The sequence below is a fragment of the Biomphalaria glabrata genome, chromosome 1 (genome assembly GCF_947242115.1).
Source record: "Biomphalaria glabrata chromosome 1, xgBioGlab47.1, whole genome shotgun sequence".
Taxonomy (NCBI): domain Eukaryota; kingdom Metazoa; phylum Mollusca; class Gastropoda; family Planorbidae; genus Biomphalaria; species Biomphalaria glabrata.
The window spans coordinates 79257777-79282054 of NC_074711.1; the positions used below are offsets into that span (position 1 = coordinate 79257777).

General features: G+C 36.2%; 1 protein-coding gene across 2 annotated transcripts in view; it reads right to left on the reverse strand.

The window, feature by feature from the left end:
* The window catches only part of LOC106068574 (reversion-inducing cysteine-rich protein with Kazal motifs-like), a 112486-nt gene that overhangs the window by 8972 nt on the left and 79236 nt on the right, over nt 1-24278 (reverse strand). Inside the window, exons 6-21 of one of the 2 annotated variants that reach the window (XM_056017362.1) lie at nt 12008-12089; nt 11587-11778; nt 10349-10479; nt 9538-9678; nt 8600-8705; nt 7721-7897; nt 7408-7504; nt 6673-6809; nt 6220-6357; nt 5814-6014; nt 4973-5083; nt 4281-4517; nt 3557-3684; nt 3268-3397; nt 2333-2428; nt 1400-1608 (exon numbers count right to left, since the gene is read on the reverse strand). In XM_056017362.1, coding sequence (XP_055873337.1) covers nt 1400-1608; nt 2333-2428; nt 3268-3397; nt 3557-3684; nt 4281-4517; nt 4973-5083; nt 5814-6014; nt 6220-6357; nt 6673-6809; nt 7408-7504; nt 7721-7897; nt 8600-8705; nt 9538-9678; nt 10349-10479; nt 11587-11778; nt 12008-12089 — 2313 coding nt within the window. Of the gene's footprint in view, nt 1-1399; nt 1609-2332; nt 2438-3267; nt 3398-3556; nt 3685-4280; nt 4518-4972; nt 5084-5813; nt 6015-6219; nt 6358-6672; nt 6810-7407; nt 7505-7720; nt 7898-8599; nt 8706-9537; nt 9679-10348; nt 10480-11586; nt 11779-12007; nt 12090-24278 lie in introns of both variants that reach the window. The other variant, XM_056017353.1, reaches the window with a different exon arrangement.

Below are 24278 nucleotides of genomic sequence, written 5' to 3' on the forward strand. Positions count from 1 at the left end.
TCTAACCTTTGTCAACCACTCATTAGCCCATCTAACCTCTGTCAACCACTCATTAGCCCATCTAACCTTTGTCAACCACTCATTAGCCCATCTAACCTCTGTCAACCACTCATTAGCCCATCTAACCTTTGTCAACCACTCATTAGCCCATCTAACCTTTGTCAACCACTCATTAGCCCATCTAACCTGGGTCATTCCAACATCATTGTTGAGTTACTACATAGAAATAATTATTGTTGAAGATTAAACATAAGAATTAATTAACAGAGACTTCATGTTGATAGAAGCAGACATTAAAAGCCATCACATCCTTTCAAGTACTTTTCACAAAACATCCACAACAAATAAAGATGTAATATAAACATATTAGCACATCCTTCCTTTTAAAGTTCTCGACCACTTTTGGTTGTATTGACTGGCACACTTGTTCTTAATGTATGTATGCCTACAACTGCTTGTTTCATTAGCTTTAACAGTTAGTTGTTCATTGTCTTCATCTGCATTATAGTACCCAGAGATGTCTTCTTCAAAACTATTATTTAAAAATCATTGATTTTGCCTGTAGGTTTTTCCATTTTTTGTCCTTATAATGTACCATTTATTTATTTTTTTTTTTTCATGATAACTGCTTTCTGTCAAGTTTGCCCAATACCAACTCTCACTTTCTCTCTTTAGGTAATCTTGAATGAGTATCATATTTCACTTTACTTATCATCTGTCATTCCTTAAGTAATGTCTCTGCATTCTCAGATACAAATGGCTTCAACAGTTTAGGATCAGTAGGAATAATGTCTCTGTGATGGTGAATAAGACAGTCCCCTTATCGGAGTATTTCTATACTTGAGCATAGCGAGATGTGAATCTTTTCCACTTTTGTATGCTTAATGATACCAACATAACCTCACTTTGACCATTTGGTTGAGGGTACCTGGGGAATGATGTGATTATCTTGATACCTCATTCAGTAGCAAACTGTCTGTTTTTGTAACAGTGAATGGCATATTGTCACTCACTGTTTCTTGCCATGTCTAGCAAAAAAATAACTTTCAGTGCTCTGATAATATATTCCACTTTTTTTGTTATAGTCACTTTATTTCAGGGTATTGGGAGAAATAAACTAGAAAGTAGTCAATAAAATATCTTTGGACAACCTGGCCAAAACACACTTTGTCTTGCTTTCAATCTGGTTTTCTCAAGATCAAACTGAGCTATCAACATGAAGTCTTTGTTAATTAATTCCTTTGTTTAATTGACTACAATAATTTATTTATCTGTAGTAACAGAACAATTCTCAGAAATGATCAAACTGTAATTCTTCACAAGTCTATGAAAATGGGAACTCCTATTTCATAGTGCTTTGACACTTCTATGAAAGAAGCTAGAAGCAGGAGGATCTTACCTGTAAGGCTGTGGCCTGTTGTACTGTAGGGGCTATAATAACAACTAGCTCCCAGTGTATGCTAATGTAGCCAAACACATCACACTCCTTGACTGTAATGTGATCTGACAGACTGTTCAAGACATCCATGGCAGAGATAATTCTTGATTTACTGTGCAAGGCAGCTGCTGACATTAGCCTTGGGTCCCACAAAATCCTTAACTGGGCAGCTGTGTTAAAAAACAAGATTAAGATGAACACATTTAACTGGGATTTTAAAAATCTAATTAGATAAAAAAAAAAGAAAACAATGTATGAAATGGATGAACAGAAAATGTTACAATTTTTCAATGTACAATTTATAACTTAGTACTGGTAAAAAAACAAAAAAGTTAAGTTTCCCTTTCAGACCTGTTTCTTTGACCAATGGTAAACAGGCAAGGTGTCAGCTTTCATACTTTCCCCAATTAAACTTTAATTGGTAAAAAAAGCAATATTAAATTAGTAGAGATTTATATGATGTAACTTTAATATTAAAGGCAATAAAAGTATACAATAATGCATGTGTATGTATGAATAATTTGATTTAGTTTGTAATGACACTACTTTCAAATAATTATGTGCACATTTATTATTCAAGATGTATGGTGGTTGAGTGCTAAAGCGCTTGGCTTTTGAACTGGAGGGTCCTGGGTTCAAATACTGGGATTTTTATAAATTTCGAGATCTTTAGGATGCTTCTGGGTCCACCTAACCCTTAAGAGTACCTGACATTAGTAGGGGAAATGTAAAGGTGTTTTTCATTGTGCTGGCCATGACACCCTCTGAAAAGGGGAGACAACTATTAATTAAGCAGGTAATTTAAGTTTTTGTTAAAATGTTGTTTTCTAGAACACACAGTCACTCGGCTATTCTTGATGAACTTATTTAATGTGTAATAATAAAAGTTCTTACCACAAATAGGACAGCACCCTCCTGGTGGAGTAATACCATCACAGCCGAGTGGATGTAGAGCTGGACATTCCACCCCAATACATGTTGTAGAGCTGCCTGTATAGCCTAAGAATGAAACAATGATCAAAACTAATGGGAAGATTGTATCAGTAGTATTATTTTCACAAACAGGCACTACAAATGCCATTTTGACTTCATTATATGCCTCACGTAGACAGAACCGTTGCCAGACTTGAATGCAATGCCTATATATACGATGTCATCATTAAATTGAAGCCAAACAGTTTTGTATGTTGGATGGATTACTGCACCTTGTAATGTTCGACTTCATGTCTTGTGCATGCATACACATTTCTAGTTTTGAATGTTTTTAATTGCTATGCAATTTGTATAACTGAAAAATATCATGTTTAGGTTTGTGGATGGCTACCCACATACTAAAATTTGATACACAGGTAAAGGGTTAAAACATTCTGAAAAAAAGGACACTTTTATTCTCCTTTGTTCATTACCCACCATCTGTCGCTAAAACAAAATTTTGTGTGGAATAACCATTCAAGTTACAATACACAGCTACTTTTCTTTTTTTTTTTGGGAGACAATAACTTTAATTTAATGATTACTCATACTTCAAATAGACTTGAGATAAAATCTAAAAATTGTTGTCCGTAATACTTTTTCCACACCTGAAAGACAATGACTCAACACTCTACTCCCATTTGCATATGTTTTTCTAAGATGCACCAGTGTGTGTTTCCCCATAAATGTTTACACAATAAACAGTTCACTCATGTCATGACACAGTTCACTAATGTAAGGGATAGATGTCAGGACAATGTCTTTTGGCTTATTCTATGAATTCCCTGAAGAATATTAAATATTTAATTAGTTGGCCATCTAAGCTATTTAACATTTTTGACTGCCTCACTACCAACCTGCAACATTGCCAAAAGCTTTACATTTCCCAAAGTAGTCTACAGTCACTCTGGCAGCCAAGGCGGCACATTCACTGCTATATGTCTCTCCATCATGGCCACAGACAACACCAGTGTTAGAGCAACCAGTCTGCAAGGGAATTCAAGGTCACAATTTTGTATAATTAACTTTCTGGCTTGATACAAGTTATTTTATTTCAGCATATTCCAATCCAAATTTAATAGTCTCAACAAATTTCATAATCAATTTTTTTCTTAAAATGGTTTGTATAAATTATATGTGTAGTACCTGGCAATGGCCTCTGTAACCAAGAGTGGCTTTATGAGCATACAAAAGGCAAACATTTGTGAATTCTTCCTCATTTGCGCTACATGCAGGATCATGATGATGGCTGTTACATACTCCACTTTCATTCACTACAAAATATATAAGAATCAGAACATTAGTTACTTTCTATAAAACATTTTTAGTAGGGTTAAAAATACAGGGCAAGGTGGTTGAGTGGTAAAGTTGACTGAAGGGTCTTGGATTCAAATCTTGGTGAAGACTTGGATTTTGTATTTTGGGATTTTAAGTGTGCCCCTGAGACCCATCCAATTCTAGTGGGTACCTGACATTAGTTGGAGAAAATTAAAGGTGGTTGATCATTGTGCTGGCCACATGACACCCTTGTTAAATATAAGCCACAGAAACAAATGAGGTTTATATCATCTGCCCTATAGATCACAAGGTCTGAAAAGAGTACTTATTGCAAAAAATAGGATGTCAGACGTAGTTAAGAGTACATATTTTTTTTTTTTCTGCAAAAAGGGAAGAAGATATGGTTTACTGAATGGTAGGCTATTATCTTTGATAATGAGTGAGGCAGAACATACTTAGCAAAATGTTAAAAAACTCACAATTTTCATTAAAACAACCAAACCACTACATCTTTAATACATTTAATAAATTTGAAACAAAATTAATAACATTTTCACACTAAAATTATTTGTTTGAGGATTGAGTGACTTACCACATTCATACTGAGGACAGAAACCTCCAGGTAACTCATTCAGACAAATCTGTGGCCTGGGCACACATCTAGTGCCAGTGGGGCAGGGCTTCTGGATGCACACATCTTCATCACTGCAGGCTCTATTGGCAATGCCTCTGAAGACACCAGTGCATTTGGCCATGCAGGAGTTGGGATAGGTTTTACCATTGCTTCCACACACTGGCTCATAATTTGTTGGACAATTACTGGGCATTCCTGGTCAGATAAAATATAGTAGCTATGTCTTTAAAGTGCATTAGAAGCAATAAGTTATGTAAGATATTTTCCAACCCTTAAATTGTATTTAAATTAAAGGATATTATAATAAATAAGTAAATATGATTATATTATTGAGAAAAATATTTGCTTCCCTTTTTGTTAAAAAAAAAAGTAATTTGATGATTATTTAAAATCTATTATTGCCCTCTGTATGTTGTACGACAATGATTAATAAACTGCTTTATATAACTTAACAACTTAAGAGAAAGATAATTTAAAATTTTACTGTCACATAAGAATTACGATTTAAAACATAAAAAAGTAAAAAAATATATCCACTAACCTTGAATGTTAAATAGAATACACAAGAATATAGAAACAAAAATACAGACTCTAGCTACTATAGTTCTGTACTAAAGTAATTAATTGCAGAAGTAAGCATTTATTGTTACCTTGATATAATGGGGACTGGTTATCAGGTTGACATGTCTTTCTGAAGCAAAGCAATTTGCCAGAATTACAAATACATTTGTTGTCATCCACTGAGAACTGAACACCATGTTCTGGAGACAAATACACATTTTACTTTCTCTTAGTTTACACCAACGCAATGGCGTAACGCCACATTCTGCATTAATTTAAATTAATTATCTTAAACTGTTAAAAACATAAAATACGTATGCTGCAAAAAAATCATTCTGATTCAGCTGTTGCAACATCTAACTTAAATAAATATAAATAAAATAGGAACTGTCAATGGAAATACTTTGTAAGAATAGACAAAAAAAAATCCATATTTTCAATGGCAAACAGTCATTCAACTGTCAAGGGGGTCGTTAACCACAGGTTGAGAACTGCTGTTTTAACCTTTGTAATTATTCTCCATCAACTCTTGTAATTCTTCATTACATTACTTTTGTTGTAATAAAGTAAACTCTGAGAAACATTAACAATTTTTAGGTTACGTTATCCATAATAGGAGTACATGGATCAAATACAATAATTACATTGATCAATATTGTATCCTAATTATAGCTATCTCCTCAAAGTTTCCCCACTTCTAGAATATTTGAACTAGACAAACCAAACCAGTTGATCCTGATGCTGGGCAAGCAATATTCTGCCCCCTTCCCACTGACTTTACCACTGACTTTTTAATAACTATGAGTGAATCTTAAGGTAGGAAAGAAACATGAATGTTTGAATCTATCTTTGTATGGTCCTATCATCTTTGTGTTGCTCTATCTTTGTCTGGCCTTATCCTTGTATGGCCCTATCTTTGTATGGCCATACCTTTGCTGTTATCATGACCCATAAGACAGGCATTTCTTTTCATGCAGGTCAGCTGTTTGCAGTTCTCTATGACGCCTTTACTGCTGCAGTGGCATGCCAGGTAGCAATCTTCTTGTTTGTTGCTGTCTGTGTCATGATTAGCCAGTCTGATGTCTGACCCTTTGGGCACTAGGACCTTCGAGACTTGACCAAGTGGACAGGCTGGCAATACAAAAGAATGTAGAAAAAAATACATTAAAATTCTTAGTTAGCTCTAAAAAAAAAAGCAACTAAAAATAACCCCTAAGTCAACAAGAAAGCTCTTAAAAAAAAAACAACAAAATCTCATTGAACTAACAGTATTAGTTCCTTATTGCGAGGTAAACCACAGACATTACTTACATACACTCGGGGTAACCAGACTAACCTTTATGGCAAATGTAAGGTTCACAGCTGTGGGACTCTTTGCACTTTCTTCGCCTGACTAGGCATACTTCATCTGCTGCACAAGGGTTAGGGTGACAAGGGTGAGTGACTTCCTCTCTGTTTGAAAATGGACTCTCAGCTAAAGAATAAAAAATTAAAAAAAAAAAAAAAATTTATTTTACATTGCTTGTAAAGATTGTGTCACATTTAATAGAAGTTCCCAAATCAGATTCACAACTTTTTTAGATTTATAATAAAAAAAATAAAAAAAATGAATTCAGAGTAAACAAAAAAAAAAAATAAAAACATTTATTAATTGGTAGGACATACTGATTGTATCCATATACAAACACAACAGAGGACTATCTTTAACAGAAAAAGTTAAGAAAAGAAATATATTCTGTTTTCAGATTTGGTCACAAAATAAAATGATCCTCTTAGAGCTATTGCTTACTCATGTACTGGTCCATTGAAACACACGCCCCTGGGACAGTCTTAGATGGGAGAGCATTACAAAGAGCTGGCACAGTTTGCTCCCCTGACAACCTACTCTCATCTATACACATGTTGAGAATATTGAGGCAGTCCTCCCTGGTGGGTCAAACGAAAAGAAAAAAAAAAAGGCATTACAAATAAAATTATCTGCAAAAAAAAATTAGTTGATAAGAAATAGAAAACAAAAGTAAAATTACATGTGAAAATGCAACCACAGCATTTTTAAATGCAACTAACTTTTGTGGCAGGGAATAATATGCTTTAGTAAATTTTTTGCAAGGGACATGATGGCCAAGTGGTAAGGGACATGATGGCCAAGTGGTAAGGGACATGATGGCCAAGTGGTAAAAAGCTAAGCTTCCAAACCGAGGGGGGTCTCAAGTTTGGGCACTGATGAAGAGTGAGATTTATAACTTCAGGATCTTGATCTTTAATTATGCCCCTTGAATCCACCCAGCTCTAGAGGGTACCTGAGATACATTGGCGAAGCAGAGGCCATTGGTTGTTGCGCTGTTCACAAGACATTCTTTTTAACCATTAGCCATCAAAGCAGATGAGTTTTACATTATCTGCCCCCCCATAGAATCCAAGGTCTGAAGTGGATATCTTTACCCCCCCCCCCCCCCCCCCCCCCCCATTTCATCATAGCACCTTTAAGCTGCCTTTTAGTGGTTTCACTTTAAATGAGACTTACTTGCAAAGATTTATAATACTCTGATGGGAAGCGCATGGTTTAATTTCCAAGGTGCACGCTATAGCTTTCCACATTGCAGGCTTACACTGACCAATATCTAAACAGAGAGAGAAATTCAGATGAAAATTTATTAATATATAATATATTAAAAGTGAATTTGTTTTTAAAAAAATATTAATTTAAAGACAATTGTTTGTTTCTTTTATATCATTTTGATTTTTAAACAAAATTGATTTAGATATAGTAGAAAAAAATAACTATGTATCAAATTTCAACAGAACAAAAATTAAAAAAGAATTATTATCTATGCTACCTTTTACAGGGATGGTCATCTGAGAAAGTTGAATGACTCCTTTCTTCCATGTGTTGTATGTTTTCTGAGCATCCTCGTCTGCTTCTGCTGTGCAACTTCGAAACAGTTCAGTAGGCCGACGGTTAAAATTTGTACAGAAGGACAAATTATTACATCCCAGTTTACAAGGCTGATCCACTGTAATAATACAGATGAAATACAGAGTTACAATAAGAAGAATCTTTACAAGTCTAATTCTAGCTACTGTAAATATAGTTTGCTGATAGCTCTGGCTTTAACATAGTTTGTGTATAATATTATATGATAGAAAAAAAAAGGTTTTGTTTTCTGTTGAATACATATTAGCCCATGTGGACAAAAAAAGCATTTCAAAAACTCAGTCAAAGTGTCCCTAAGAGATATTAACATGCATCTTTCCCCTTGGGAGACAAAACATAACAGAGGACAAGAAAACAGATTTGGAAAAAGAAAAAAAGTAACTGAGCAAAAAAAATGAAGGAAACCAACACAAGCTCCGTCTGGAATAGTTTTACAAGTGTTCAGCCAAACATTCCAGGTTCACAAGACTTGAAGAGGCTGCAGTGCAAAATGGCTAAACCGTTAAGGGTTCTATGAACTAATAATCCATAAGTACATGATATAAAGTTAACCTGCTTGTGTGAACAGCACAGCAAGCAATCATCTTTACTTTCCCTGGCAAATGTTAGGTATCCTACCTAGAATTGTTTAGATATCCTGAATAGAACAATCACAGCCTTCAACAAATTTTGTACTCATAATAATGAAAGGAAGACTTCCAAAGTGTAGCTTTGTATAATAAAGAATCTGCACAAGTTTTGGTTTTTTATTGACTCAGAAAAACAATTTTTAAGATCTTACCATCTGTAAGACAGTTGTGCATGTTTGCTTCAGCTATTGACATTGGCTGTTGGTAGGAGCAGGCACTCTCAAAGTCTGAATGATAAGACCATCCTTTCTTGTATGTCTATTACATAAATAACACATAATGTTAATAAATTGTCATTCAAATGTAGAAGTAGAATTTCGTTGTGCTGTTTTTTTTAAAACAAAGAAAAAATATTTCAAACAGTTTTATGTGTAATAAAATAGTTAATTAAAAAAAAAGCAACATTAGTAAAATTATATTTGTAGTGGATCAATCAATGATAAAAACTTGAGCATTAAAAAATATTTGATAAGCATATAGTTTTACAATCATAAGTTAAAACGGGATATTTTTAAACCCTGCTATAACAAATATTATTTACAGATTATTACACATTTCCTTTTATTAAAAGTAACAGATGTACAAGAAATTTTATTTTAATGAAATTTTCTGATATTATGATGGCCCATATGAAAATGTGTTATAAAGTTGGAAGTGTTTTTTTCTTTGACAGATTTCATGGGTGTGAAAGTGTCATGTTAAAAACAAAACAAAATAGATCTATACTGTTTTTTACTCTAAGTTACGGTTCCTTAAGAAACAAATAAAACAGAAGCTCCATAACAAAGCACATCAACATATTCCTACTTAAAATTAAAAACTAGAAATTGTATTGATATATTTTGCAATTAAAAAAAAAAAAAGTATTGTAGAGTTGCAAATTAAAATGTAAATGTGAACATCGTTCTCTAATTGTATTGGTTTTTAATTTACTAGGATGTATTCATTGTAAATACTTGTTTATTTCCCTTGACACTATCTCATCTTTGACTACAAATTGTAGGTTACCAATGATTGATAGTTTTTACAAGTCACCATGGGGATCTTAAAGTGTTGCTCTAACAACACCAAAGTGCAGATCAAAGTCTACCTGTGTGCATAATTCTCTGCATCGACTGGCGAATGCTTTAGAACAACACTGCAGCTTGGCATTATCAATGCGGTTCATCGGTAAAGTGTCATTCCTCTTTGGACCAGTGTTGATTGTCAGAAAACATTGCCACATAGGATCCTACAGTGGAAAGATGACACATTGTATTTTAGTTAGTTATTGTCAATACCATTATGAAGGCTAATTTCATGAAAATTTATAAGTAATGGACTTTCTTAAAAAGATCATTGCTTTGCGTATGTTAAAGAACAGTGCTAGTGTTTTGATCTGAGATACACAAATTGACATCTATAATTGAGTTATCTTGTTCCATATTTTTAAATCAATATTTGTTGATAGTTTTAACAACATTCTACTTTTAGTATCAGGAAAGAATGATGTAAAACATTTGTGTCATTGAGCTATACATAAGGTTTATGGGTAGCACTGAACTATATTTTTTTTATCAGGAGAGAGTTGTAAAATGTTTGTGTGATTGAGCTGTATAAATAAATTTATGGGTAGCACTGACCTATAATTTTTTTTTTACAGTCTACAAACCATATATTCACTTATTTATGTTTTTGTATGTACCAGTAATGACTAAATTTTATGTAACATACATTATGTGGCTTTGGATTTTAATTAAACAAATAAAAACTAAAGTTTGCCTCAAAATCTTGTTAAGTGTAACCTTTATTCTAAATTCCCACTTTGTCATATAACTCATAACAATATAGATTCTATCAGACTAATAATTTCTGGTTAATTCTATCAGACAAATAATGTCTGGCTAATACATAGAACTTACAGTAGGCAGAGGTTGTGAACAAACTTTTATCAGCTCCTCAATCCTGTCGTCTTCAGACATGATGGTATTCAAGATTTTACGACAGTTGGACTGACATCCAGGTATCTGAGTTTTATCACAGCAGAGAAGGGCTGGATATGGAAACAAAAATTATTGCATTGAAATAGAGACAAAAGAAATTGGTTGATTGTCATTACAGTTTGTTTTTCTTGTGTGTGTGTGTCCCTTGTAAAGATTTGTTACTCTGCCTCATACAACAGAATAATGAATAGTTATAAACATCATTGCCACTGCAACAATAGTAATTGCTACTTAACTCTCTTGCAGTTACTGATATTAGCAAAATATTGAATCTTTCAATTTAAGCTTATACATGTAAATAAATATTTATGTTGAACATTGTTGTCAATATTTACACATTTTAGTCATAACCCCAATTATCTCAAATCTTGGAGATAGGTTTAAAGTTTGGGATAAATATACCCACATACATATGATGAAATAAACACAGCTGTGCACATTTAGATTAGCCTACATGATAACAGAAATCCATTTAATGGTAAATATAAACATAGTCTTGTGTGCAGTATAAATGCTGAGACAACATTCTCTTTTATTCTCAATGTGGAAGTCACAAGTGGGGAATCTGAAACAGGATCACAAATGCAATGAGGTAGTTCCGAATCTCTGACCTACTTTATAAAAAAAAGTCACGTGACTGTGGTCTTATACATCATTACATGGCAATATCTTCCTATGAGTATGATAAGATCTAGATTTAGTGCTAGCCTAGATCTAGTAAATAATCATAAAAATTAGTGAATTATTGTAACATACTTTTTATTACTTAAAGATGTATAGATCTAGACTATTTTCATGTTTAAATTACAATGAAATCAATGAGGTCATTAATGTAAACAACACACCCACGTGACTGAGAGAAGAGATCTGGAACTACCTCATTGGGCCCAACAATGATCATCTTACCATTGCCAAAAAATGCAAACTAAATTTGTATGACCCAATCACAAGATTCTCAGGGGCCAACAAAAACCTTTGTGAAGAGAACAGTACCAGGAAAAAGAAAGAGAGACAGCCAAAAGAAGCGCTGCAAAGACAACATCAAGGAATGGTCAAGTAATCAGGATGGGGCTAATGGATCACATGCCAATATTATCAGATCATCTATGACAAGGCAGAAGTGTGCATAAGCCTGAGAGATCTGATTGGTTACTTACATCGCTGTGTGTTGTTGTTCTGGGGCTGCCACTGACGTAGTACACAAGTTTCCACTTTTTTATCATGGTCAGTGCAATGCTGACTGAGAATGTTCCTGATTTGTCGAAGATTGCTTACTCCGTACAAATAGACGCCACGGCAGACAATGCCACAGGAAGTGCCCACAGCTTTACTACAGCATTGGTCTCCATCTGGAAAAAAAAAACCGCATAAATTTGATCCAACAGATGTCTTCACAGTAGACAGCTTCCTTTTAGAACATCGATAATTATGAGACAAGGATTGAAGATATGTTACCGAGACTTTTAAGCAACACTTGCAGAACCCAATCTCAAATGATGGTTCTTAAATGGAGTCATTGAAACAATATGATTCATTTCATTCACCTATATATTTATATATAAAGAGTATGTCACTAACCTTCTTGGCTGTGGACACATGTAAACAAGGAGGACTCCGAGTTTTCACGGCATCCTTTCATCATTGCCTCCTTGCTATCAGCCTGAAAGGGTTAGTGAAACAAATGGATTAGTTGAATTTCATTTGGAATTAAATAAAGTTTGAAAAAAACTGACACTGGGAAAAAAAAAAGGGGGGGGGGGAATGAAACAAAAGTTTCAAGATACAAATTGCAAAAGTAACCAATGAAAGTTTAGCAAAATGTTTGCCCACTTTCGTCTGCTTCTCTGTTGTTGTTTTTTTTAAATTTATTACAAAGTTGATCAGCTTTCACATTTCTTTCCTTTTTACATCCAAATTTAAAACTAAAAGAATGTAGATCGTAGTATCTATCAGAGTAAATACGAGCCAAGTTATTAACAGTAGCCAAGTTACTGAGAGTAGCCCTACAAGGTTTTTGGAATTTGCAAATGGAGAAGGAAGAACTCAATATTCAGCAGACCATAATTCGATGATTATATTTTTGTTGTGTAGAAAACATTATTTATCAAGGTCTTGCTGTTCTATACTTGCTGACCAGATTCCCAACGTATTTGGCTTAAACTGACGTGGCATACCTTTTTTTTTTTTGCACCTGGCTAATTGAATGTTTGTTAACTGTGCGCGTGTTTGTGTGTAGCTTATATAGGCCTAACATGATATACTCAGTGCAATAATTATATAGATCTAAGTATTATCATGCACGTAATAACAGAGGAAAATATTCCCCGGAACATATGTGTAGAGCACACTCTGATTTGATGTGTGTAGACACAGAAGATATATTCTTTTGTTTCCAGAACAAGGTTAGCGTTGAAATGTAGAATTCACCCAAGTAAACTAGTGCATTAAAAAAACAACAACAACCCAACTTGCTGAATGAAGTCTGGTTGGATTAAACCAGACAAGGAGAAAGGGAAGCAAGCCGTTCACCGGAGTGGCTTATTATTTGGGAAGACAGGGAGATAAGCAAGGGATGATAAACCAAGCATGTGATTACGGGTCTTTAACAGGCATGGACGTTCCCCGTCTTTGACGGGGATGAAATATTTTAATAGGAGAAAGGTGTGCGTGTTTTGACTGAAAACAGAATAGGAAGAGTAGGGGAGAAGGCGGGCTTGGCGAGAGGATGGTACAGGTAGGTCTAGTTCATTAGTAGAGTGAGAGAGAGAGAGAGGATGGTACAGGTAGGTCTAGTTCATTAGTAGAAAGTAGAGAGAGAGAGAGGATGGAGAATATTTAATATTACTACAAACTAAGGTGACAATTTGAGCTAGACCGAGTAAGACTATAGAGGAAGTCTACTTGAAAGGAAAGAAAAAAATGCTGATAGTTTCTTCTTCTTTAAAACAAATCACGTGACTAGGGCATAGGCTAATTCTTTTGCATTTGTAATAAATCCACCAAATGTGATGTTGACCGCTACTTTTACCGCAAAGTGGATATTTGAGAAAATTTAGAGAACTACAATCGGTGCGGAAGATGCAAATCCAAAACATTTTGGCACTTGCGCCTTTAATAGAGGTACCTGGGATTTGTTTTCTATATAGATTGTAATAATTTTCTGCTACTCGTGTCCTAAGTAGGTCAATATGATTTACCCTAACTATTTCGTTTACACTATTTCGGTAAATTATCTTCCCAATTAGATGTATTAATATTCAAGCATTTTAAATGAATGTTTTTAAAATAAATATTTAGAATACCAGTAGGCTTACATATAAAATAAATTAAAAAAAAACAACTTTTCTTTTTCTTCCACGCGTTATTTGTCTAAGATTTCTGTAATCTGATGGGTTATAGCCCTTGGCTAGTCGACCAGGTAGATGAAAAGCTAGGCTCTGGAACCTCCTTAGTTGGTTCCCCGAGTCTTCCACTTCGTTTGTCCCGCGCGTTGTGCCAGTCATCCATTTGGACTGAAGGGTCGGCGTCTAGGGATCAGATTGACAGCAATGTCAAGGCCCCTGGAGGTATAGACCCGTCTTTTGTTCTCGCACTAATTATCAAAGAGATGAGACGGTTAAAGGGACGTAACCGGGGGAAAAGCAAATGGTAGGATAGGAGTTAAAGACCCTTGCGGCTAAAGAAAACATACAGACAAAATTAATCGATAATCATAATTTAATAGGAAAGAAAGAGGTCCGGCGATGTTCTGTAAAAGAAAAAAAAATGACATCAAAGGGGCAGCTCAGGGATGAGTTCCGTCCTAGACTTGTGAATTATGAAATGATTGTCCCATGAAATGACACTAAACTAATAGAACAAGATGCTCTTGGACCAGCTAGTCATTAGGAGATCAAAGGCCAGGCTCGGCAGGGGAGAGAGTTGTTGCTTAGGAGATAAGGAAAATGAAATTCTCTCCCCTTCCCTTTTTTTCCCTTCTTCGATTTTTGTTTCTTTGAAAGCAAGAAGCTAGACAGGAAGAAATATAAGAACAAGAAAGTCCAAGTGGCTATTGGAAGAGCTTCCTTGGAGCAAGATGTCAGAGTTTTTGAGAAGTCAATTGTTAAGCTCTGATGTAAGCTCAGAGTTGAAGCTCATAACGTAAAGCTGTTCTTGAGTTAACAAAAACAAATCGATCATAAGGTAGTTTTTTTTTTATTTATTTTTTTGTTAGAAAAGCTTCGGGAAACAAATACGTGCGTACTTGTACTGATAGAACCTACTCCCGCGCGCGAGTGTGTGTGTGTGTGTACATATGAGTGTCTACGTGTGTACACGAAAGGGGTTAAATGAATGTGTTTTCCAGATTTGTGTAAGAATGTGTGTTAGACTTTGTATGTGTGAATGTATTAATACAAGTGTGAGTGTGTGTGAAATGGTGAGAGTGCGTCAAGAAATAGAAATGTTATGTATAACTTAACACGAAATGGGCAGATTGTACAACAAACCTAGTGGGACTTGATACTTAGCAATCTGTTTTGTAAGTGCGTTCTTTTGTTTCTAAAGTTGACAATATGGTTTGATTTTTTTTTAGAAAGCTTCAATCAACCCTCTCTGTCTGCCTGTTAAAAGTGTGTACACGTTATTTCTCCCACACACATTCTCGGATCAAGCTGAAACTTCGAACAATTATTCATTGACATAGACAAGACAGGAATCAATAAAACAAGTAACCAATTAGACAAGTAATACTTCAGTATTCATATATATATATATATACACACACACACACACGCACTGCTAAATTATTTGTTGGGTTTAGTCCCCTTAAATAATTGTTAACGCTAAATCTCTCTCACACATTCTCCGATTAAGTTGATACTTTAAACAATTATTTATTGCACCTAACAAACATGAATCCATACCCAATTAGTCAATTAATTATTGGTAATTAATTATTTTTGTTTGATATCGAATAAGGGAAATAGCTTATACGTTATTGGTGGGAAGCGTGGTCGAGAGGCCAAGTGCGCTTGAGCTTGGAGTCGGGTGTCGAAGGGGGCTCGACTCGGGCAGAGTTGTGTTTACTGAGCGCCTAAAGGCAGCACGGAAAACCAACTCCTAGATACCCTCCCCCCCCACCGTCCACAAATGAAACAAGGAGAAGGAACAAATGAGATTAGATCAAAAGCGCTCTGAGCATGCTATAAGCATGAAAGTAGCGCTATATAAAAGCTATAATAATAATAGGTTTAAAGACGGAGTTCTTCCCCTTTACATAAGCTTTTATTAAAAAAAGGATTTTTATATTTTGCTTGTTTAAAAACTGAAATCAGTTCGTGGAAAGTTAAGCACACAGACACACACTTATCATCTCCAATTGGTTATCGATTGTTTTATCTAAAGTAAAAAAAAATGTCAAGAGAAGAAAAAGTGGAGAGTAGCCATTAAATATTTTTTTCTGACATAATGCAGAATTATCCAGTGCATGGCGACTTCAAAAGTCAGCAACCATTGGAGCTTTATGGTAACAGTATTTATATAAAAAAAAACGCATAGATAGAAAGATACATAAATAAATTAATGATTGGATAGATAGATAGATGGATATTATAAACTCAGTCAATGATAAGTGAAAACTCGATGTCACCTGCTAATTGAATAAAAATTAATCCTCATTACAATACCAAAAAAAAAAAAAAAAGAACTCTTTTTGTTTCTATTAAGCTAACATTTTTCAAAACTGTCTCCCATGTGCGATTGGTGCATTTTTCAACAACTGATGCCTAAAAGCTTCCTCTTGTAAGTCACTTGTGTATATACATGCACACTTAGAGATGATGCGTTTTAAAACAAGTTATTATATTTATAACTCACTTAAGCCAAACTTTAACCTGATTCTCCAAGTTCCCAGAAATTCCCAACCTAAGATAGCTCCTAAAATGTTTGAAAACTTGGACCAACGAAACAAATCTTCATGTCCGTTCTACTTTTTATTTTTTTTTATTATCTCCAGGACGTCAAGTGTGAAGAGATTAAAACTAATAGAAAGAAATGCTAATGGCTGAGGCTAATTCCTAGTGTTTACACCTTCTCATGTTTCTGGAAGGTTTAGGATTACTTCCTCCCACATTAAGCTAAGTGCCCAGGCCAGGCTGCTACAATCACTGCAACAATAACAACTCTTGGCGGTTGTCTACCTTTTCCCCTTCTTGCTGCCTGGGGATCCAGGCTGGGTGGACAATTTTCATTTTTCTAAGTTTATTTCTTGAATCGATGCACCCAGAATTAAACGCTGTTTACCTTTCTAAACGACTTCAGATTGCGCGTGAGTGTGTGTGTGTGTGGGTCTGTGAGTTTCAGTGGCGGTATGTGTCCATTTGTGTGTGTGTGTTTTTGTGGGCTAAACGTTATAACTCGAGATTTACATAACATGATAATTAACCCAAAAGCTGTTAAGTAACAATTTAGTTGAAAGCATCCCATGCAGGTATTAAAGGAACTTCAAGTCTTAGGTATTGAATACATTCATATAGTTTACTCTTTTGCTGACCTGAGGTCCTTTCAATACGTTTCACAGATACGACTGTTCTCATTTCTGTTATACAGGCGCTAAATGTACACATTGGCGTCGGAGAAGGAATAAGTACTTGGAATCTTACTTTGATTTTTTGAGAATCTATCAGAGAATGTTGACTGGATGTTTGTTTTGACAATCTGACTATGTAGACATCAAAACTTAGGAAAACGTCAATGCACTCAATAAAACAAGACTTCTACATTAGCACTATGGAAAGGTAGACTACCTACGTTCTTTGTTGAAGTCTCTCTTATAATACTGGTGTCAGAAGATCGTGCATAAAAAATTTCAAAAACATTTTTTTAAATTGATGGACAGTGTAAGGCGTATGTGTTTTAAGATGGTGATTAGTTAGAGCATTGCATGGGGGGGGGGGGGAGGAAGGAAGAAAGAGTTGGGTTGGAGGGGGGGGGGGACAAAACTAAAAAAAGCGCTGAAAAAAAAAAGAAACAAATTGGTAGAAGTTCTGACTCCATCCACTCACCCCCCCGCTCAAACAACATATCCTCCTTCAATTATCATCGTTGCTTTAATTCTGAGTTAATTCTAACAAGTTCTTCTTCAGACGAACAGCATAAACAATTAGTTTAAAATTAACCTTTGACCCCTAACGACAAGTTGGACATCTGCTACAAAGCAAGCGGAAATGGGTGGAAAACGTGCGTGCCATCAAAATGAACTGATTAAAGAAAAAAATCAAAGGCCGAGTCCAACGTCTTGTCTGAGTGAGCTCCGCCACTGAAATTGTACAAGCTTGACTACAGATCTAGTACGTTCCATGCCATCAAGAAGTCAGCCCCGCACTTGTCAGGACATTTTTCCGTAATCAGTGAGAAATCAAAAGATATGCTAAACTGGCCAGGGAACGTTAGTCGTTACTAATCGATAAACTTTTGGCATGGCAAGGGAGAAATATTGAAATATGTCCATGGAAAACATTTGATCACTGGAAGAAATCATTCAGTTTTACGTTTGATATGGTCAAAAGATTCCCAGTCTAAAACAATACGATTAGGTCAAAAGAGTCACTAACCAAAAACAAAGATCATGGGCGTAACAAGGATTTTTTTCTGGGGGTTTGGGGGGTGGGTTCTCCCCCTCACCTCCCGCAAAAAAAAAAAGATATGTGTGTGTGTGTGTGTACATAATTAATCTTTATTACATTCTGACCTTTCATTCTTTCGGAAGACGTTTATTGTACCATAGAATAGGTTCTTCCCGGAGTTAGTGGGAAAATTGTAGACTCCTCGCAATAGCCAGCAAGGGGGTCTGGGGGAGCACTATTTCCAGTATTAAAAGCCAACAAAATGAATAATCTGAGGTATCTACAGTGCATTATCCTGCTATTAAAATAGTTTAATTTTTAAAACTTTATGTATTATTCTTACTGACTTAGATCCTCCGCGTCGTTCGGCAAGCTGCTTCCACAAAAATCTGCCACTGGCAATGTCTGAGTCACTTCCCACCAGCTCTGAGGACCTCCATGAAAGTGTGGCGCCAAGTTGTACCAGGATGTCCCTGTTTGCGCTTTCCTCGTAATGGCCTCCATGTCATCGCAACTCTTATTATGCGTTATTCATTTTGTCGGAGAACATGTCCCGCAAACCTCATGCGACGCTCTGTCACAACCTAACTAAGGGGTCGACTCCCATATCGCATAGGATTTATTAATGGAGCCCAGCCACTGGTAGAAATTATTAACATCTCTTGGCCACGATCTTGGAATTAAGTGACTGTAGTTGGCTTTAGATTTTATATCGAAAAGGGAAGTTTTATCGTCGAAACCATTTGCTGGGGAGTTTTAAACTAAAAAATCTCTGGAATTTTTTTTAAAGAATTTCAAAACCCCCTTAGCTACGCTCATAGGATTAAGTAAATTATTTTGCTTTAGAATAATGTTGAAGAGAGAGGTTTTCAACCTCAAAACTCTCTGTAGGTTGATTTTAAAATCAAAACCATCTGGAGATGTTTAAAACTTTTTAAAAAGCCATTTGGAGGAAGGGGGTTTAAACTTAACCCCCATTGGCTTGGCTACGCTCACGATTTTTTAGTGTGCATTTTTCAGCATCGAACCCCGCCGAAGGGGAGGGGTTAAACTCAAAACCTCTTTGGCTATGCTCATTGTATTTTGAGTGCGTAATTTGTGTTTTTTTTTTAATATTGTAGAGATATTTTTCTTTTTTTTCTTTATTTTAGGTATTATTGCTAATTTACTTTTTTTTAGTCTTCTGTCCTGAAGTGTCTCTAAATTTAGTGACTTAATTGGTGGTGCTACTTTAGTCAAATGTGAATATTCGTTATGGCATGTGTGAAGCTGGCGTTAAATGTGAAATAAGATCATGATACTTAAGTCTCAAATTTAAGGAGATAGCAGAAGTCTAGGTGGCAGAAGTCTCTTGTTACATTGATGCAGTCCCGAAGCTATATTCAAATCTTATGGTTCACTTGTGCATCAGTTTACTAGGCCTCTCTGGCATGGGTGCACGATGAAACTGTGCACCTGTCAGATAGTGAGAAACTTTTCTGCACCGAGAAACCAAAAATGAAACAGATAATGCTGCACTTTCTTTTTCCTCCTTGTTTGGCTCTTTTGTATTTTTTAAATGTTGTAGGTGAACCAAGGAAAACATTAATCAGAAAGTTCCTCTAGATTACTCTAGAATATCTGTCTTTTTGGTTGTTGTTTTGTTTTATGATTTAGGCCTATACCAGTGGCGTACCTTGTGAGTTTCATACCCTCCAAAAAACAAGCAAACAAAAAAAAAACAAAAAAAAAAAACTACATTACATAGTTCAATGTACAACCTGTATGTGTGTGTCAAAATAACATTTTAAGGTGAAGGAAAGCAGTTTAAAACACACACACACACGCGACCGCACTCGCGAATACACAAAAATATTTTTACAATCAGGCCGATAAATCTGAATATACCGGTAAGTTTAAAAGGTTAATATTGCGGGAAATTTGAATGCCCCTCACCAGCGGATGGCCCGCATCTCCTCGCTACGCCACTGATTTCTACTCTTTGCCACCTCGAATCTTATGTAGTACTGATCACTTCACTTCTTCTTCTACGTTACCACATAAACTGGAACCAATAGATATGAATAAAAAGTAAAGTTCCCCTTTTCAGTTCCCTGTTTATGTGGCCTACGGTTAACAAGGGTGTCATGTGGCCAGCACAACGACCAACCGCCTTTACTTTTCCCTAACTAATGTCAGGTAGGGCTGGGTGGACTCAGAGGCGCCCGATGATCCCGAAATTAAAAATCCCAGTCTTCATCAGAATTCGAACCCCGGTCCCCGGTTCGGAAGTCAAGCGCTTTACCGCTCAGCCACCGCTGAATAGATCTTTGAAATGTGCTCTGTAATGTCGCAGCATCAGCCCTTTATGAAATAACTTCCAACGACAGCTGCAGAGTCGCAGACTTCAAAGGCAGACATCACGGCGATATATGTTCTCGTTAAAATACGACAAATTAGCGTTCATCTGAACTGGTTCATTAATGGACATTTGAGACACAGCAATTGTCGAGAAAGGATTTCAGAGTTGGGGGAGGAAGACTTCTTGGTTTATGAAATGGCTGCTTTCATTTTTTCTAATTTCTAATTCAACTGAAGAACTTTGTCTAGCCCGGGCTTTTTGTGCCAGGAGACATCAAAAGTTTGTTCCCCAAAACGGTCCCATATCTCAAATATTCAGAAAGACACAAAGGCACATTTCTTATTCCATATGCTAGGACTAATTCGTACAAGTACTCCTTCCTTCCATGGAATAGGTTGCCTGAATCAACCAGGAAAACCAACGACTTTGCACACTGATTAGCATGCGTGACTAAATTGACACATGAAATGTGTAGGACGTAATTGCCTTCTCTTTTGAAGTAACGTCTATAACGTATAAAGATAAAATAGCTTACTTAGGCCTTTTTCAAGACTATAGCACTGCCTAATAAGTAGATCTATTCACTGAGGCGTGACTAACCCAAGAAGTTTCGCGTTGGCTATAGAATAGTATAGAATAGTATAGAATAGTATATATACAACTAAAAGGCGATAAACTTTAGTAAAAAGAGAATGTTGGTTTAATAATATTGGTTTCGTTTAACAAATATATTCATTGTAATTTTTATCCCTTTGGATAGGAAGTTATTCTTATTGGATTTATTGATTAAAGTGTTCTACTCCAAGGATTTCTTACGGAATCTCATAATTATATTTTTAATTTGACATTAGCATTAGGAAAAAAAACACACATTGTCATTCAAAATAGTGATAAGACATGGTACCAGAAAGCCCCGACACGAGAACCGCTGAACTGCAATACCTCCAGATAAGCTCGGTACCTTGAGCTCTTGTTCTTCAAGGCGCCTTCGAGAAAACCGGAAGTCTCTGTTGGAATAGCCAGCAAAGGAACGCTGGGATACAGTCGTCTGCTTAGCAAGCTAAAGATTAAGCTTATCATGTCATCATACTTTGTCACGTTTTGACACACGCGGGTGACTTCTGGGAGAACTAAGGCTTATCACTGGCACTTAGAAGAGCTTTTGTTTGTTTAAACCTTAAGAACCGCTGAGATATGGCCACTTTGACCCCGGAGCTAGCAGATAATATAAAACAATGTCACCTGATGTTGTAGGTTTTGAAATGTTTTCAGTTTAAAGACTAAAGGTTTCTAAACCTCTAAGATGATCCTTTTACAGTATGCAATATTAATAAAAAGCGACATGGTTTTGGGTTTTGTACCCACGACTAATTGTAAGCTTTACGATTACAAAAATAACCAGTTTAGGCTGCTAGAAACTGGTCAAAGTAAACAAAAATAACCGTACCGGTGTCGAATGTTCACAGAATTGTTTTAAAATAGCATCTGCTATACATTTCACTTTCGCTCTAAGCTATTAACATTGGCGTTATTTTTGTCGAGGCGACACAGGATGAAGGCGACTTTTTTTTCCAATTCTTGATTCGCTCACACAATAAATTCTATCAAGTCTTGGAAGCTGTATAACTGCCTCACGTTAGAAGATGCTAGATGTGTTTTCACTTTTAAATATAACTGAATGATTCCGCACCAGAAACAAAGGTTGTATAGAACCCAGTATTATATTCTTCTTGAAGTAGCGTTCAATAGTGATTAAACGTGTCAAAAAGAAATGTTTTAAAATTAAAAAGAAATGTTACGATATTTAACAGATCCAAGAAAAACAACAAGACATTCTTATACATAAATTTTAAAAACACTTTGAGAAATGTAAACAAAAAAAAAAAAGTTGTCTATATTGTACGTTCGTAGTTATGGGTGACAAGTTACATGTCCTATAACATGTCATCAGATGAAGGGGAGCTCAACTGTTTCTCAGACGATCAGTTCACGAGGAGAGTGTGGGGCCAGCACATTGTCTTAATGTTTTCAACTGGTGACATTCTGCAGGAGAAAGGTGGATGTCAAGTCAAAGATTCCCCCCCCCAGCCCCCACCCCAAGATGCGATTCGAGAAAAGTAAAGCATGTCAGGGTTGGGCCTCTGTACCTCCGTCTCGGCAAAGCAATCACCTCACCCCTCCTTGGGTCGCCACACGCCCTACGAGGTAGATTTACAGCCCTGTGAGCTACTAGGCTGCGGCTCTTCTGTGGTGGCGCAATCAGGGACGCTGTCATCACCGCCTGGGTGCAAGAGAAGACAACACGTCAGTCGATGGAGATAACGAGTTGTCTTCTCTTGCGAAGACCAACTTCAAAATTATTGTTGAGACAAAAGCAGAGTGGAAAGAGGTGGGGACGGGGGGGGGGGGGCGAAGGAAGAGGAGCCTGAATGAGGAGAGTGAAATCAAGATGTTGATGGTACAGAGGGCGCCTGGGCCTGGCGCCTGCAGATTGACGCGCTGTCGTAGAAAGTGGTCCGCTTTAATTTTAATTTTAGTCTGATTAAAAGTGATGGAAAGAAGGAGGTGAGCAGGGGAGAGGGGGGGGGGTGCAGAGAGAAAATAAGTGAGAGAGGGAGAAAAAGCGGGAAAAAAAAAGAAAAAAAAAACAAAAGAGAGAAAATGAAAGTGATAGAAAAATAAAGAGACAAGAAAGAGAGGATGAGAGAGATAAAGACAAGAAAGAGAGGATGAGAGAGATAGAGACAAGAAAGAGAGGATGAGAGAGATAGAGAGTCAAGAGACAATAGAGAAAGAAAGAAAGAGATAGAGACAAGAAAGAGAGAGAATGAATGTGAGAGAGAGAAAAAAGAAAAAAGAGAGTTCGAAATGCATTACAGGTTTTTACTGGATATCCTCCGTTCGGTATCCAAGCAATAATAACATTGACATTTTATTCTGTATTTTATTATATAATATACTTTCAGGTTACATCATTTCTATTGCTAGTATTCAACTAATTTATTCTGATCTGCGCAATATTTTTGTTTTGTTGGGTTTGGGTCGCCTTCAGTCTTAAACCAATTAGGGCTCATCTTGTAGCGTCTTTCATCTTGGGACTATAATAGAGCCCTAGTTAGGACATACATTCCCGAATACATAATTTGTGAAAGAAGCGTCTGACTGTTGGCTCCGTTGTTCGTTGCCTGCAAGCTAAATGTTTCATATATTTAGTTTCGCTAAGGTGTTACAATAAAAGGTTGGACGTTTGACTTAAACAAGTTCAGGGCTGAAAGATTGTTTTTACTGAATGAAGTACTGCAGTGTCTTTACTGAATAAAGTACTGCTGCACTCAAAGAATGCGATTTGAACTATGCAATAACTTATTGAAATCTATCAACAGCAGACGGTATGGGGGTCAGTGTTTATTGGCAGGAAGTTAATGTTTGAACTTCACTTCCGTTCAGCAACGGACGTCGGAACATACGGGGCATCTAGAAATGGGCACGATTGTTTACACCTTGACGTAGCCAGGCGTGGGGAATGATTGAGAGAGACAGACAGACCGACGGAAGGACAGACAGATAGCAAAATGAGGGAAAGCGAGAGAAACACAGAGAGTATTAGATAACAGCAGAGATAACAGCTGAGCTAGAGAGAGAGAGGGTTAAGAACAGAGGCATGGGCACTGGAGAAAAAAAGGCAGATTAGAAAAAGAGAGGGTATAAAACAAAATTGAAAAGCCACCCCTTTCCTCAAAACGGGATAATGCGATGTAAAAAAATTGTGATTCTGCGCGTGCACGCATGCGCAGCACAGAGTAAAACGCAGAGTTGGAGAGTAAAGAATGGAAGAGCGAGCACCAATGAGCCAATCGCCATCAGCTACGTACAACTTCGCTAGGACGTTCTCTTGACATATTTC